This window comes from Harpia harpyja, chromosome 6, assembly GCF_026419915.1.
Source record: "Harpia harpyja isolate bHarHar1 chromosome 6, bHarHar1 primary haplotype, whole genome shotgun sequence".
Lineage (NCBI taxonomy): Eukaryota > Metazoa > Chordata > Aves > Accipitriformes > Accipitridae > Harpia > Harpia harpyja.
The window spans coordinates 47,734,094-47,751,104 of NC_068945.1; the positions used below are offsets into that span (position 1 = coordinate 47,734,094).

The window sequence follows — 17,011 nt, forward strand, 5'->3', positions numbered from 1 at the left end:
TAATTCTCCTATAAAATTGAGGAGACCAAACACTACAAAGACTTCAAGCCCTGTAATCTTAAATGTTCCAGACAGCAAAGACAAGTAAAACATAAAAATAGAAAACACTCCAAAATTAAAAACAAAAAAATAAAACCAGGAAGACCAGACACCCTCAGCTGAGAGATGATTAACTAAAGAACAGGTGAGTCTGAGACAGAAGCCAGCACTTTATTAGACTTCAGCAAGTCTGATACCTCCAGTATAAGTGAGTTTCACTTCTTTATGCAAGATTTCACATCAATTAAAGCCAGCCCCTCAAAGCCTTAGTATTAGAAGATATGTATCACAAAAAAAAAAAAAAAAAACCAGACAGTCTTCCATACGGAATGCTTAGATCATCCTCAAAGTTTTCCGTAAGGTATCTCACATTCATTCTGAATAAAAATGTCTTTTAACAAGACACAACCTTAATTCGAAGGCCCACTAAAGAATTCACATTTGTCTTTGGCTAGTCCAAGCAAAACAAGCCAAACCAATGTGCTTTATCAATGATGCAAGACTACATCTTAACTAAAAATTAATATCCAGAGACATTAATGTGTAACCCCACAAATAAGTGCCCATACAGATCTTGACTACATTCAAAGCTTTATTACAGCTTTTCAGGATTTTTCAAAAAATACATATTGTGTGAATTAAAAGCAAGAATTAGCAATCCTTCTCCCTTCAAATTTTTGTTTCCTCCCATTCAAGATGGTTGCATGGAAAGATTAAAAAAAAAAAAATCACTAAATTGAATAAGTCCATCATAATCAAATAATTTATTTTGATTATTGGAAAAAGAGAAAACAAAGCTATTCCACAAGTCAGAATGAAAAGGAGACTTGTGCTTCAAAAGAACTACCCAGTAGATTTAACCTCATGGAAAGATACATTAAAAAAAACCACAAAACCCAAACACAACCAAGTTGTGGCAATTGTGAATTATTAAGCCACATCTTTAAGAAGAAATATGCTACCCAAAGCTTCAAGTAGAACAAAACAGTTTTGTAGCTCTGTTTATCTACATGGATGCAGAACTGGAGATCCTTTAGAAGAAAGCTTACCTTTGAAATAGGAGTAACTTCACCTTCACATATTTCAAGATGCAGACTGCACACTTACCCAGAACAGACAGCAGAAACCACAAGGATTAGCTGAGGAATGAACAGTTATTCTATCACTACACCTGCAATTTACTTTCCTAATCTTAATCCACAGGCATTCAGGAATATTTGTTAAAATCCACTCACATAAATAGCTTGATGTCTTACTTTACAAAAGAATAAACAATGATTATGGCAGTTCTTTTCTTATATTCCAGAAAAAGAAGTAACATTAGATGCTACCAACATTATTTGCAATGCAAAACTAGGTAACCCTATTTTATTATTACAAAACCCAGCATACCCTATCTCTTTCAATATTAATATTCACTGTTGTTTTAAAAGGATAATTAAAAAAAGCTTTTCTCAGTTAAGGAAGAGATACCTTTACAAGGAACAAAAAGCCAGTATCAATAGTGTTTTCTAAAAATATAGCAAGGGCCAACCATCAGTGTGGAGAAGTGTTCACTCCACAACTGCCAAACTTTTAATAACAAAAAAACATTTATTACAACAGAACATTACAAACAACTAGTTTCAGTGATCAAAGAGTAAAACTTTACAAAAATGCAAACACTGTAATTTCTGATTTTGGAGTGATAGATATTGCAGGTTTACAAACATGAAATCTTTTTGTTTATGCACACTTAAAAGTGATTTCCAGTCTGCTTTATTTTCCACCAAATACAGTACATTTATCCAAACAAAAGCATGTACATTCAATATAGAACATTTTGAGCAACAGCTACAATCCAGTTCCCATTCACAGTATTTTTAGTGCAATGCACTAACAGGGCCAAATATTTCTCTATCCATAAAAGTATTTTTACTCCTGATCTTGTGATCAACATTTTTAGATATATTTTATACAAAAAGTATATATGAACACGAGGCACCTCCCTAAGTAAGGGAGTGAACCTATATAAAAACATGGTATTTCTTCCGATGTACAATACCTTTCAAATTGTAGCAATTTGACACAAATCACTAAACAAAATATTTTCTAAAAAGTAAAAAAAAAAACCAAACCAACCAAAAAATCCCAAACCACTGACGCATGAAACCTGCCAAGAATTTCATAATGGTAGGCATGCGACTGTTTTACTACACTCTTGATTAAAAGGTTAAAAAAAGGTATCTAAAACATTTTCCAAATTATACAAGTCAAGTGCTACCTATAGTGGTCATTCGTGATCTTGAGAGAAAAAATTTTTCAAGTTTCTCCCATACTATCCTCCCTTTTTATTAATATTTAATGAAATAAGCTAACATTATAAGTGGTTGTGCACAGATTGTCTGTCTATAATACATCAGCAAATATTCACTACCTTCATATTAACATTAGTGTGTTGATCTTTCAAAAAATAAACTGAAAAAATAAACTGCAACTATCATTAAAGTGCTTGTGTATAATTTTTTTTTAAAAAATTAAAGAATAGAGGAATGTGGATATTCTTGTAAACTTCCTAGATGTTTACAAAGTTTTCCTATGAACCACATATGGAAACAAAATGGAGATCTTTGAAGCAATTTCAGTACAGTGAAATTCAGAATGTCCCAGAACTGGGAAATTAGTCAATATGAACAAACTGATGTTATGGCAAATACTAAAAATTAGTACAATTCAGCCAATATACACTACATTGTTTGCTCTTATACATTCATTTGTAATAAATTTAAAACAGTACATAACACATTTGCCAAAGTAGGATATCACACAAAAGTTAGAGCTGTTCATCAATTAGCACTACCAGGGAGGACCAGTATGCACAATGAGCTCTCTAAAGATGATTTCCTAAATGAGGAATAAAAATCTTCTTCCAAAGCTGCTGTTCATTAACTTGCTCCTGTACTTTTTTTAATTTCAGAAAGTTCGTTCTACACTGTGTCAAACCTCAACTGCATAGAGGTAACTGCTAATTTAGAAGCACATGTGCATTTCAACTAATTCAGTGTTTTGGGAGGAGGCACTGTCCTACAAGCAGTCAGAATGGTTACTAATTTAGTAAGAAAACAACAGCTTATGAAAATATTTCCTCCTTATAGTACCATTATCAAGATATTAGCGGTTCCAACAACAAACTAAAGTGTTTTTCATTCAAATGAACTCCAAACTTTCCGAACATCACTTGAACCTATCTAAGAGGAGAAATGAGAATAAATTAATACTTTGAGTTTACCCATATAATTCTGTTTTAAATTACACAACATAAATAATTTATAAGGCTAAATTTTTAATTCTTGATCAAATTGCAGAAGTCACTCCTCCTCTTAAATTCAGCAAAATTCAGGGTCCAGCTCAGTTCATTTTTGAAGTTCTGTCCTACTTAGCCAGGATTTGTTACAAAAAGTCACAAAAGCACCAGATTACAACTTAACATAGCTGGATGGCAATTCACTACAAAAGCTGAACTCACATTAAATTAGCTCCTGGGAAATAGCATTTCAGAGTTGAAATATAGAACAAGGCACATATACTTGGTTTTCTTTCCACCAAATACGCTAGAAAGATAATTCTGAATAAGGATGTTAAAAACTCTTACAGGTATCATTATTGTCTCTCTTCATTATAATTTTTTGTACAATCCCCCAACCTTCAGGCATCAGTTGGTCATTCTGAAACACAAACTGACCGCATACATACATTATTTCTTTTTTTAAAAGGTCATTTTAAAAATAGGCCATCTTTAACATAAAGGCTATGGAAAACTGAGAAACTATGTATACAACCCTTCCAAGTGTAAAAAAATTCCCAGGGTACCATATAAGCAGAAGTTTAGAAAAATCTTGGCCAGACTTCTACGCATACTTAGACTTAAAACAAAAATTCTTGATGAGACTCAAACACTTTAAAAAAATCAATGACCAGAAGACTCCAAACCCGTGCTTATATAAATAAGCATTAAAAGAATCAAATCCTAAATTTGATGATTTTAAAGGTGTTTGTAGGCACCTAACTCATACTGATTTTAAATCAAAGCAACTAAGCATCCGAATTACATTCAAAAAACCTGTTCTTTGTCCTTTTGTTGACAGGGCATAGGCAATACACGTTAAAATTAAAAAAAAAAAAAAAGGACAAATGATAATTCCAATAAGTTCATAGGGATTCTTTCTGTCAACAACTTTTACTGTAGTACCTGTAGTACTTCTTCAACTGGGTAACAGAGAAGTTAATTAACAGGTTAAGTTATTCAAACCAAAGTATTATTAATTTTAGAAAATTACTATTTTAGAAATGTACATATATTAGCTTGATTACAATAGATGCCTTAAGACAATTTAAAGAGTTGACTCAGTACAGTTTAATCCATATTCTATTTCAACTACCTACAATGACAAATTTAGAAATTAGCTCTTTTCCAAAACACTAAAAACAAAATCTAAGAAACAAATTTGACATCTACCTTAGTATTTAAGCCACTAAACCATAAAATCTATGGAAAAATATATTTTCGGAAATAAATCAACAACAGCAAAAGAAAGGCAGTGGATTTGTTTTGTTGTTTTTTTTTTTTTTAAAAAAAAAAAGACAAAACACTTTTTCTTTCTCCTCACCAGACAACAGCTTTAGATCTTGTGCTTCTGCCTTTGGTTTTATTTTCTTCAGGTGAATGAGATACATTTGCTTTGTGGGTTTTCTTATGATGTTCTAGGAAAGCTTTTCTAGCAAACGCTTTCCCACATTTATTGCATCGGTGCAGAGAAAAGTTTTTTGTTACTTTTACTTCAATGCCAACATCAGCTCCTTCATACTTTTTATTGGGAGAATTAGAGGTGACATCCTGTTTTGAACCAATCTGTTTTGTTTCATCCCTCTGAGGGCCTCTTTTTGTCACCTTATTTAGAACAAGATCAATTGGCTTTTTTATTGCTCTAATTTCTAAACTTGCAGTTATTTTCCCAAGGTAGCGTGGTGACTTTTTATGAACTACAGTTATATGCCTTATCACATCACGTTTGCGACGCGTTTCGTAAGAGCAGAGTGGACACCTGTAGTATTTAACATAAATGTTATTTCCATCTGTGTGTAATTCAATGTGTTTTGTCAAGTTCTGTTTAGAAGTAAATTGGCGTTTACAGAGTTTACAGTAAAGCTGCTTGAAGTCAAAGCCAGCTGAAAGTTTTGGCTTCCTGGTTTTTTGCTGGCCACCTGCAGCAGATGCATTGGTTGATTTAGAGGTTGATTTAGAGGCTGATTTACAGGTTGATTTAGTGGTTGATTTAGAAGTTGATTTAGGGTTTTCAGGGTCCTGTTTAACTTTATTTTTCTGTGCTGACGGTGTGCTCTTTTTCTCATTTGAATGATTTGTTCCCTTTAATTCATTCTGCGGAGAAAGGGCAATGGAAGGGGGTGAAGGTTCTACAGAATCTGCTGGTTCAACTTTTACTTTTATTTCTGTGCCATTGGCAGTATTGTTGGGTCCTTTCTCTCTTTTAGAGTTCTTTCCAGAAAGAGTTATCTTGTGAACAATTTGCATGTGCCTTTTCAGCATTATTTGTGAACTATATTTTCTCTTGCACAGAAGGCATTTGCATGCAGTTAAATTGTATTCAGCCTTTGAAGACGACTTTTGTTTTCGGGTCTTAAAAGATTTTTTAGCAGAAACTGTATCCAAGAACAAAGGTTGCCCAGGCTTTGTAGCTATATCAGGAGTAATGGAATCCCTTCTTAATCCTCTATGAACTTCATCAAAATGCCTCCTTACGTTGGCTTTTGTAGCAAATGATTTATAACATACAGGACAACTTCTACCTAATGTTACAAGAACATTCTTATTTCGTCCTTTCGCAGAGCACTGATTTGGTTTCTTTTTTGTTTCTATATACTTCTTTAGCTCTTCCATCTTTTTTTTGTGTACTTTTCGAATGTGCCGGCGTACACTGCGTCTGGAATGAAATTCTTTCCTACAAAGGCAGCATATCAACTGGTGGCCAAAATCAGAATTATCCAGAGAGTCCAACTCAGGATTTACTGCTGGAGGCTGTTCTTCGGGAGTAGGTATTACCTTGTTTGTAACGGGATCAGCAGGAGGCAATTCTACAGTCTCCCCAGCTGGGACTGGGGCTGGAGCTGAAACAGTCTTGGGTTGCTCAGTGCTGGGCTCCTGTATCTGTACTGGAACTTGATCAGGGGTACTACTACTTTCTATGTTCTCATCTGGGCTATCAGTCCTTGAAACATATTGAAATACAGCATTCTGATTAGTTTCTATAGGTTCCAATTTAATTACATATTCTTGCTTATCTACCCTTGGATAGATTGCTTCCAGGAGGTCATTTATGGCTTGACTCTGTTTATCATTTATATCTGGGAGGTCTGTGAAAAGAAGCAAAAGTATTTTTTAATGATTTGTTAATTTCAAATTTTTTAAATTTCAAAGTATCTTTTAACCACTGTGTCAATTCAGTCACCAAATTTGCACAAATCCTGTATTTGTACTATTTTTCTGACTATTTATACTTAGAGGCTTTGAGTAATCATTGTTATCATATCAGTACAAGTTACTTTTTTATTACAAAGCCAATATTGGGAGTACAGCCTTCTAGCGTGCTAATGTGAAAGCCACCTAAACTAAAAATTGGTTTGCCTGGAATTAAACTGATCTTTAAAAATCTGTATCAATTGCAAAAATAATGCCATATGACTGAGCTTGTTCTCCAAGTGCGCAACTAAGACTGAAATATCATTAGAAACTGATTTTCCTACTGCTGGAAATGGGCATTCTCAATAAAGGAATCTAATTCTGGAAATAAGCTCTTCTCTGTGAATCCTGAACAGTCCTTCTTAAGGACTTAAGAATGAAACACCTGTGTAACCTGAGCACTGCATGAAGATATAAGTAGGTAAGAGAGAACTTAACTTCTGAGGCAGGGAAAGCTTTTAGTCATACCAAAGCAGTTAATAGGCTCAGTGATACAGTAAGATAGTAAATGTTAAGGACAGAAAAATCCTGTATTACTCAGGGGAAAAAATTGTACTAATTTCTCAAAAGAATGAAAACTGAGCCAAATAAGTTATTTTAAGAAAGGATAATTTCACTGAGGTTCACCAAAGGTTCATCTTGTGTTCTGCCCTGATAATGAGTTGGAGCAGACTTAAAAAGCAAGAAAGAAGGATACAGGGATTCTCCTTGTTTGTCTGATGCCAGTACACTTCTCAAGCTGAAGTCTGCCTTTAAAGTACTGTTTTAAAACACCTAGTTTCAAAAAAGTTTATTCAAATGCTTTTGAAGCATTTATATTCTTGGCTACCACAATGTTAAGCTGTGGGTTTTTGTTTGTTTTACCAGAAATACTGATAATTTTACTGGCTGGTAAATTTGCTGGATACCCCACAGTTTTTGTATTATGAAAAAAAAGAAAAACAAATGATTGCTCTCATTTACCTTCATGTCATTCATGATTTTACAGGCCTCAGTAATACCCTGTTTTTAAATGCCAAAGTAGTTCAGTGATCTAGTTCCCAGCATGATATGCTAAGCATCTGCACCGGCCTAAGAATCCAGGGTGCCACAGCAAAAAGGTGAGGCACTGAGATGATACAGCTCAAAATTATCCACGGTGATTTGAAGATACGATTCTTGGTAACAGCTAATTAAAACCCCACACTTAGTCAGGGTTGTTCCTTTCACACTGCCAGCAATACATGAAAAGAGTGTCAATAAAAGAAATATGCTGTTTTGTTGCTCAGAACTCATCTTTTAACACTGAATTTTTAACACTTTTTGCAGTCAGTTTCAAAGAGGACTATCCATATAATTTTTATCAAGGGTAAAAAGTCCTTCCTACTGTATAGCACCTTTTCAGACTACTTAATGACTACACTAACAGAATACATCTCAAAAAAGCCATCAGGGAATAGTCTTTGGAATTCTTCACCATGGGGACACTAAACTTTTATTCCTACCTCTTGTTCACTATCTTTTAATTTTATTTATTGAAAAAACCTCCCACTTTCTTCAATAATCATCATACTCAATTTTATATAAAACATGAGTAATTATACAGTTTTATTCAGAGCATGTAGTATTATTCTCTTCACTTGTACCCCTCCTAGTGAACAGTGAAATATGAAACCTAACCAGCCAATTAAATGAAGGCTAGAATGTCAGGAGCTGGATGGGAATCTTATTTTGCTCAGAAACTTTTGCATCTAAGTCAGATGCACTTCTGACCTTGCTTTGAAAATACAACTCATCCCTTTTCACAGAGAAGCTCTCTGACTCTCTGCAACTGGCTAAGCATACTCCTTTAAGGAAGGTGACAGTACTAGTCTTTTCACCTTCTCGTCACAACGCTAGCTGACACAATGTGGGACAAAAATCACCTAAATAAATCTCTGTTCATTCCTAGTTTTTGAAATATTGAGGCAGGAAGGCATTAATCAGGAAAGAAAAATCCTCATTGCACCTATGTCTATCTAGTCAAGAGATCAAGACAATTAGAAAGCTTTACAAAGCATTTTTGAATGCTGGCACATTTCCAAATTACTCAGCTTTACTCAGATCAACAAAAAGTCATCACTGGAATGAGACTTTAATAAATTTCTTTTTTCCATAAAAATATACTACTTTATTTTTTCCTCATCATTTCAGTTACTTTCTTTTAATAATGAAGTTTAATTTCTGCAACACAGGTGGTGGGCTAGGCATGATCACATAGAATATCTTAAAGCAGCTGAGGTGAGGTGAGGCAGTGGGAAAGAGATACTATTATTGAAGCACAGGTCCTTAAAGAAAATGGTGAACTTTTAGTCTGTGTTTCATAATGAGTAAGACTGGAGGATTGCATCCATGACACTGAGTGCTTCCCAAGTACAAGAGAAAATTATGGATACTGATCCAAGCCACTTTACAGGATCCAGCTGAAGTCCATCAGAGCTATGCTGATCTAAAACTGAAAAGCCTTGTTAGATCCACACTTTTCTATAAGATTAATTTCCCAGTCCTTTGGCATACATTTTAGTATCTTTCACAGTAAAGAGGGAAAGACAGGGAAGAAAAAGGGGAAGAAGGAATAAAAAGTGTTAACAGTGACACTCTTCATTAAAAGGCTGGACGTATAAACTAGCTACAAAGGTATGACATTGACAAGGGTCTTGGTTGTTAATGCATATGAAGTCAGTGCTGTAGCTTCTTTACTACCATAAGAGTGATCTACATATGTTACTATTGAAATTTAATTCCACTTCTTTTTTTGCATTTTGTTTCTTGTGAGTTTGTATAAAAGGTACAGAAAGATAAGTTTCTCAACTTCAGGTAGCTTTATTAAACATTTTCAATTAGTAAGACTTACTATCATCCATCTGGAGACTTGGAGGACAATAGAACTTTTTATGAGTAATTAAATTTGGTAATCCTCTGAAGAGACTTCGGCATAATTTACACTCAAAAATGGTGTCCACGTCTTTTAATAAGATATGTTTAAGTTGTTTAGTTCCTGTAATAAAAGAAACGTTACACTTAAGGAAGGTTTTCTGTTCAACTTTTAATTCACATCATCCCACGCAAGTAGAAACGTTTTAAAACGTGACAATTATAACAGAGTTTTATCTTGTGTTAATGCTACTTCATTGCACTGTAAGCTTATGACACATACTCCAAGTTTCACTACAAAAACAAGACTAGTTTGGAAAAAAAAAAAAAAAAGAAAAAGTCAAGGATTACACACATTACAGTTTACTGGGAGAGTGCAATGATAAAAACTAACAGCTAATATTAGGAGGAGTCCATACTACAGTATCAGGTTGCTGCAATACAATTGCCCAAGAGGAAAGAATAAGCACCTAGAGCATTTAAAGAAGCCTGCAATATTTTTTCTTTAAGCTTATCCAACAGCACTAGGAAAACAAAGAGATACACAGCTATTTCATGTAAAAACAGCACCCAGTAAGGCAAAAAACTAAAGCATACAATAAAACAAAGAGAATAACAGGTCAAGAAATGTTACTACATCTAGGTATCTGACCCAAGATCAAGATGAAGATGCTTAGGCAAGAAAGTAGAACTGTAGACATATTTTCAGCCTGCTGAAAGGAAAATACATATAATTTAAGTCAGAAAGCTTTCTATTAAAACATAGGCAGTGTGACAAAATATGCAGGTTTTCCAGACTATTATACATTGTGTATTAAAAAAAAAAACAAAACAAAACACAAAGATACAGTCTGATCTAGCATTGCTGAGGTATTCCAGCTCCTGCTTTGCTTAAAGAACTAAAGGATTCAGAGTTTAAGTTATACTTCAAAACCACTCCTTCATTTCTCATCTCATGAAAATTATGAACGGAATGCCTACAATTAGGAATCGATTACTAAATGATGTATGCTTACCCACTCGAATTAGAAAAAAACACTAGGTAACCAAATTCAGCTAATTTCTCTAACTTGATTTTTTCTTACAATGGAATAAAACAAAATTAGTCCAATGAGCAAAGTATAATGAAACTGGACCAAAAATAAATAATATCAGAAAACTATGAAACAGCACCAAGACATTCTTCAAGCTGAAATAGAAGTTCAAGTTTTCTGTCATCACAGACACTTCTATTAAGAATTCCTTCTAAAGACCAAACTCGGAATCACACTTCAAAACTATTTCCTAAATGAAACTCTAATTTCATAACAATAGTTATTCAATGTGAATGTGCCTTACCAAGACAACTTTTTATTTCTTAGTGTAATAGTAGTACTACAAAATTTTTTACGACCGAGTTTTATAGCTAAGCACAGTGTCTTCTCCTTCAACAACTGCTTAAAAATGGGACCCAAACTTGACTATCTGAGGCTATCATCCAGTTTCTGTCCTCTCCTATACCTTTCCTGGGCCACAGCCCTAGCCTATTGTCTTTTCCCCTCACTGCTCCTTCTTCCAAGGGTTACTAACCTCACCTTCATCTGACCTGTATTTTTACAAACAGACTACTGGACAAATATTTAGATTTAGTGAAAACCCCAAATTTAAAAATTGTACAGAGTTCCCCCAAAAGCAAGCTGTTTACTCAGATTTCACCAATCAACGTTTGAATTTCTGCATATAAAGAAAACCACTGACAAAAACCCAGCTGAACAAAAGTGAAGATGCTCCATGTAGATAAAATTCCAGTAAGTTACCAAACTACAATTCAAACGAAAGGCCTCCAATTTGGCAATAGCACACAATAAACCAAAGTTTGGCCATGCTGTTGATGCATGCCCTAGCCACAAAGCCCTCTCCCAAAAAAACCAAAAAAATCATCTAATTCTCCACTAGTTCCCAGTCAAGAGACACCCGAGTCCCTCATCCTCCCTCCTGTTATACTGATATTTCAGTCTCTTTCCATTCAAGACCGAAATGTTTTTGTCTAATCCAAATTATTTGGCTTAAGAATTACTGGGTGAGATTAAAGGACTTATGACATACTGGAGGTCAGACTACATGACGCGGTAGTCACTCTGGCTTCAAACCATCCTTATGCAACTATGAAGCTTTTCACTGGTGGGAGTAAAAAAATAATTGGTCCTTTTGAATTAAACTGTAGACCTTTAGGGACTTCTGGAAATAAATTTAAAACATCCACTGGTTTTGTGGACACAGCAGGCAGAGGAAAAAAAATAATCATTTCCTTATCCTTCACTAACTGCAGACTGTGGCAACAAGCAGTCAGTCTTCTGCCAGCATATGCTGCCCTCTCTATTTTGTAGTTCCATCTAACTGGGGCAGGTGATACTTTGTCAAATTCTGTTAATATTTGTAAATGTTGACACTAGAATAACATCAGAGTCACAGGAAATTAGTACAGAACATTGGTTATTACAAATACTTCTCTGGCAGAAATATCAAAGTTTATGCCTTTAGCAAGCAATTTCATTTTTAGAAAAAAAATTTAGATTCAACTTCATCTGTTATTCTTAATGCTTTGTATGACAGAAGCTTCTGCTAAATCTGCTTAAATAGTTATGGACAATACTCTGGCTTTAATCCCTATTTCTTTACCACAAGAATCAAAATAGTTTCCTTCCATAATGAAATGTTGCTTGTTCAAAACTAACCAGTAAAACCTTGGTCTAAGTCCTTTTGCTTTCTGTCCAACTTCCCTGGTGCAGATGACTTAAGATGTCAAGGTAAACTATCAATATAACACCTGCCAGTGAGGACAATCCAGAAGTAGCCCAGAGACAGAGTCCTTGCACCTAGTTTATGCTATGACCAGTAGAGAGTCCATTAATCCACTTCAAGCAAAAGAAGCCTGCCATGCATACCTGAGGCCTTAGGCAATCTCAACCAAACTAAAAAAGGTTATTAATGATGACTCTCACATCCAGTTTTTCTTCTTAAGTTGTTGAAATGCTAGTGGAGAACTTAAATATTGTGCCCTTTTACAAGACCCAGACCAGACATGCATCCTATTACATAGCAGTGATGATTTATACATGAAACATTTCATACATATAACAGCTCTATGTGGAAAAAAATCTAGAAACATATAGATAGTAGCATTAAAGACATTGCTTTAATTTTGTAGCAACTGCTGTGTTCTTGCTCCAAGGGTTGTGAAAATAAAATGTTTGGCTTGCCATATGAGAAGTGTAGAAACAGCTGGAAAACATTAAAGGTTTCAATCATCTCTGGCATGCTCACCCAAACGCTCAGTTGTTATTCTTAGGTTCATTGCTATGTATTGCACATCCCCAAAACAACCAAGGAACACCTTAAAAGTAACATGATAAAGGAATTCTAAAAAGTTCAAGGTAAATACTGAATTTTCTCTTCATCTCAGAAGTTTTAGGATAAACTCAGCAGGGTAATAACAGCAGGAGGGATGACTCAAAGCAGAACAACAAATTTTTAATGTTTCTGAAAGATTACTATACAGCAGGAACTGTATCTTCACTACTTTATATGAAAACCCTTATTAAAATGAACAGCACCTAACTCCAAAAACCTACAAATAGTTTGCAAATATGTAGAAAGTCAGGTGTTGGTTATTTTAATATACTAAATATATATAACTCTTCTAACAAGGTAATGAACTTTTTAAGAGTTAGGCATAGTTTCATACCTGATCGAAAACACTCAATGATTTGTTGAATACCAGATTTTGATGTTTGCAGAGGCTGCTGTAATAACGGAGGATCACCAGGTTCCAACAGATGCACTGAAAAATATAAAAGGATAATAAGCCATTAGAGAACGCTCAGGTGATTTTTATTAAGTTATGGATTTTCCGTGCACACAGTAAACTAGCTAAAAGGAAAGGCCAGAACTAGAGTAAAAGTTGCCTTACTCAAAAATTTTCATCTACATTGAATTAAAAAACAGATAATACTGAATTTTCCAGCCATGATACCTTCTGACAGTTTGCTGTCATTTTGATTATTTAAAGAAAATGTGTATTCAAAGCTATGTGTATCAAGCACAAAAACATATAAGTATATAAACCCAAATTAACTCACTAGAAATTTCCATCAATTAAACCAATTCCCCAGAACAATCTACTTGACTTCCACCATTCAAACTGAAACAGATGTACAAAAAAGCATTACCAAATACTGTACTTCACAGAGTACTATGTGATTTCAATGTTGCCAGTACACACCTAAGCACTGAATTCAAATTTAAAGTAGCAATGATCAGAAAAAAAAGCACAAGCATAACTACGTAGTATATACCAAAAATAGCTATTATAACATTTTTAACAAACAAAACCACATTCCAGAACTGCTTCTGGTTCAAGCAAACTGCTGAAGTAAGACTTTATTTCTGAAGTTTCATTCCACATCACAATCTTTGTAAAATGTATTGAAACTAAAACATTTATTGATCAGGATGATTATTAGTTATTTCAACACATAGTCTTTATGCATGTGAAAATTAACAGCATTCCATTGCCATATATGCATATGGCAGTTAAGCTTTGCCCAGAGGGAAAACCAAATTTAAATGAATAAGACCACTTATTCAAGCATGTGTTTGCAAAATCCTTAGTTAGGTCTTCTTTTTACTTTCTTATTGACAGAACAACTAGCTTTGTACTGCATAAATCGGCTCCTACCTTACCCATTTGGTTTGATTTTTAACCCCATTGTAACATTTCCATTTTTAAACGAAGCACTGAGCATCTCTAAGAAATTTATTTTTGATAAAGAGCAGTAGAGGCATAGTATAAAACTATTTAGAAATACTAAATGCAAATAGATTAAACACATTTTGACAGGAAAGTTGTTCTAAAAGTTGTAAGGTTATAAATAAATTCAAGCTGAAAAAGAACATCAGAAAGAAAAGCAGTCCTAGAAAAGAACGATAGAATGAGCACCCCACTCAACTATGCTGGCCCCATAATATACTATTATATATACGAACACATAACAACCATTACAAATCAGCTAATCGTTTGGGGATCTCTAACACAATGACATATTGTATTCTACTAGCCCATTCCCTATTCTTCAAAATAGTATATTTTGGTTTGTATACTGCCTCTAATATGCATGTGCAACACCCACTGACATCAAGAGGAGTGATATACGTGAAACAGACATAACACATCGCTGTTATTTGTAAGGCAAGAAAAGTACTTTAGCTTTTTTAAAGCATTAGAACAACTCAAAACCATTTCATCTTAAACACAAAGAAATGTTTCTACTAGCTGAACAATACCTAGTCTCAAATTACATTTAATTAAAGGAGCATTATCAAAGTTGCCATGCTCACGCTTTCAACCATTAATTCCCCAAACTGATGCCTTTCTTTTCAAAACACAAGTGAAAGCATCCAAACAACAAACTCTACAACAAGGCAACAAGAAAGGAACCAAATTCCCTTTTAGGCTACCAATTATAACAGTAGGCAGAACAATTACAAAAAATCTAGCAAGTCGGCTGAACCTTCTAAGTATTCATTATACTTTCCACTGAAGGCATCTTCCATGTCACACAGCAGTGGAATGCAAACAGCAGTTTCAGGACTTGGGTTTGGTTTTTTTTTTTCCTTCTCTGAGAATAAGAACTCCAAGTCCACCAGAGCTCACCAGAAACAATGTAAAGTAAAAATATAAACAGCGAATACAAGAGATTGCCAGAAACATCATTTTACAAAAATTTCAGAATATTACACCTTCTGGAAATGAAAAGGTCAGTTGTTTTACAGCACTTCTTGCCTTCCTCTGCTCACTGCATACAATGCCCATGTGGTGGCTTGGGGATTATTACACATCCTGCAAGAACTGAGAAATTATCTTCCTGAAATAATTTCAGCATGACAGTTCGAGGATATCAAAAACCCATTTCCAAACAAAATTCATAAACTTTTTATATCCAAACCTGCCACTAATGACACACATCTGCAACAGCACAACAGCTCCCACAAGCTTTTAACGAGGGAGAGAAGTAAAACAGCCAAAGCATCGCACACCACTGTACCTGGTTCGCAGCACCCATGGTGATGGTGGTCAGTCTGACAACACTTGTCCCTTAGAGGCATTTTCCGTGCGCACGACCTACTTTCCTTCTACATCCAGCAGCTCGCTTCTGCCAAAATAACAAATTCACTGTCAGCCCCGAGGAACCGGCGGCTCAGGACAGCGCTAACCCCGCACACCCACTTCCTACAGCGGCACCGCCGGAACAGGCCAGGAGGCAGCGGCACCCTTCGCGCAGGAGAAAGTTTCCATTGTTTACAGCAGGTCTCACAACGCCCTCTGCAACGGCCGCTGCGGCGAGCCCGGCCGCCCTGCTCCGCTCCGCTCCCTCCCTCCCGGGCTCCGCCACCCGGCGCGGCCCGGCCCGCCTCGCCTCGGCCACCTGCGCCTCGGCCGGCGGAGGAGAGCCCCCGGCCGCCGCCAGCCCGGCCGCCGTCCTCCCCGCCGAGCCCAGCCGCCCGGCCCCGCGCCCCCTCAGCGGGCGGCTCCCGCCGCGCCGCTCTCCCACCGCCCCTCGCCGCGCTCCGTCCCCACCTCCCAGCCCTCCTCCCTCAGCCCCGCCGCCGGGACGGCGTCCCTCAGCTCCCGCGGGAGTGTGCGTGTGGGGAGGGCGGGGAGCTTCGCCCCCGACAGCCAGCGGCCGCAGCCCGCCCGCCCGCCGCCGGGCCGGCGCCCCCCGCGGCGCTGCCGGAGCCGGAGCCGGGCGCGCCCGCCGCCCCGCCACGCGCGAGCCTGGGCGGGGAGGGGCGGACGAGCGGCCGGCAGGTGACAGCGGGCGCCAAGGGCGGCCGCCGCCGGGAGAGGGAGGGAGAGGGAGGGCGCGGCGGGCGGGCCGCCGCAGGCGAGCCCCTACCTGGGAGAGGACGGCCGGCTTCCCCCTCCCCGAATAAAACTTTATTCTCCCCTGTCCCGCCAGAGCGGCGGCCGCTGACCCCGGAGCCGGATGGGCACAGGGGCAGGAAGTGACTGCGGCCCTGGCGGCGAGGGGCCGCGCAGTGCGCAGGCGCCTCGCTCGCCGCTCTCCACGCCCCCCCCCCCCCCCACCCCCGGCCGGGCCGCACAGGTGCCGGGCGGCGGCACGCGGCGGTGGCGGCCGTTGTGCGCGCGGCGGCCGTTGGGCGGCCCGGCCCGGCCCGGCCCGGCCCGTGAGGCGATGCGGCGCTGGACTACGGCGGGACGGGGCGGCTGGGCGCTCCTGCGCCGGCGGAGGCGCAGGGGCGGTCTGAGGCGGAGCGCCTCGCCGCAGGGGTTAACTGCCGCGCGGAGGGCTCGGCGGGCGGCGGGAACCGGCGCCGTCCTTGCCCCTGCGGGGAGAGGGGGCTCGCAGCCAAGCCCTGCCCACGACGGTGATGTGGAGAGCTGCCGTGAGGGCACCGGTGCTCGGACACCGGTGGGAGCAGCTACCATCACCTGAGGTGGCATTTCTGCCCCGTCTCAGCCTGGTCTCCTTTATTACAGTTTGCTTAAAAAAAGCCTCCAGTTGT

At 38.0% G+C, this 17,011-nt stretch overlaps 1 protein-coding gene across 1 annotated transcript; it reads right to left on the reverse strand.

Moving 5' to 3' along the window:
- Positions 1-1,570: 1,570 nt before the first annotated feature.
- ZNF800 (zinc finger protein 800) lies at positions 1,571-16,496 on the reverse strand. The gene is made up of 5 exons (XM_052790377.1): positions 16,381-16,496; positions 15,529-15,636; positions 13,170-13,265; positions 9,426-9,569; positions 1,571-6,447 (listed from the first exon to the last, which is right to left on the reverse strand). The coding sequence occupies exons 2-5, from the start codon at positions 15,587-15,589 to the stop codon at positions 4,682-4,684; spliced, it is 2,067 nt and encodes a 688-aa protein (XP_052646337.1). The 5' UTR covers positions 15,590-15,636; positions 16,381-16,496; the 3' UTR covers positions 1,571-4,681.
- Between the last annotated feature and the right edge of the window lie 515 nt (positions 16,497-17,011).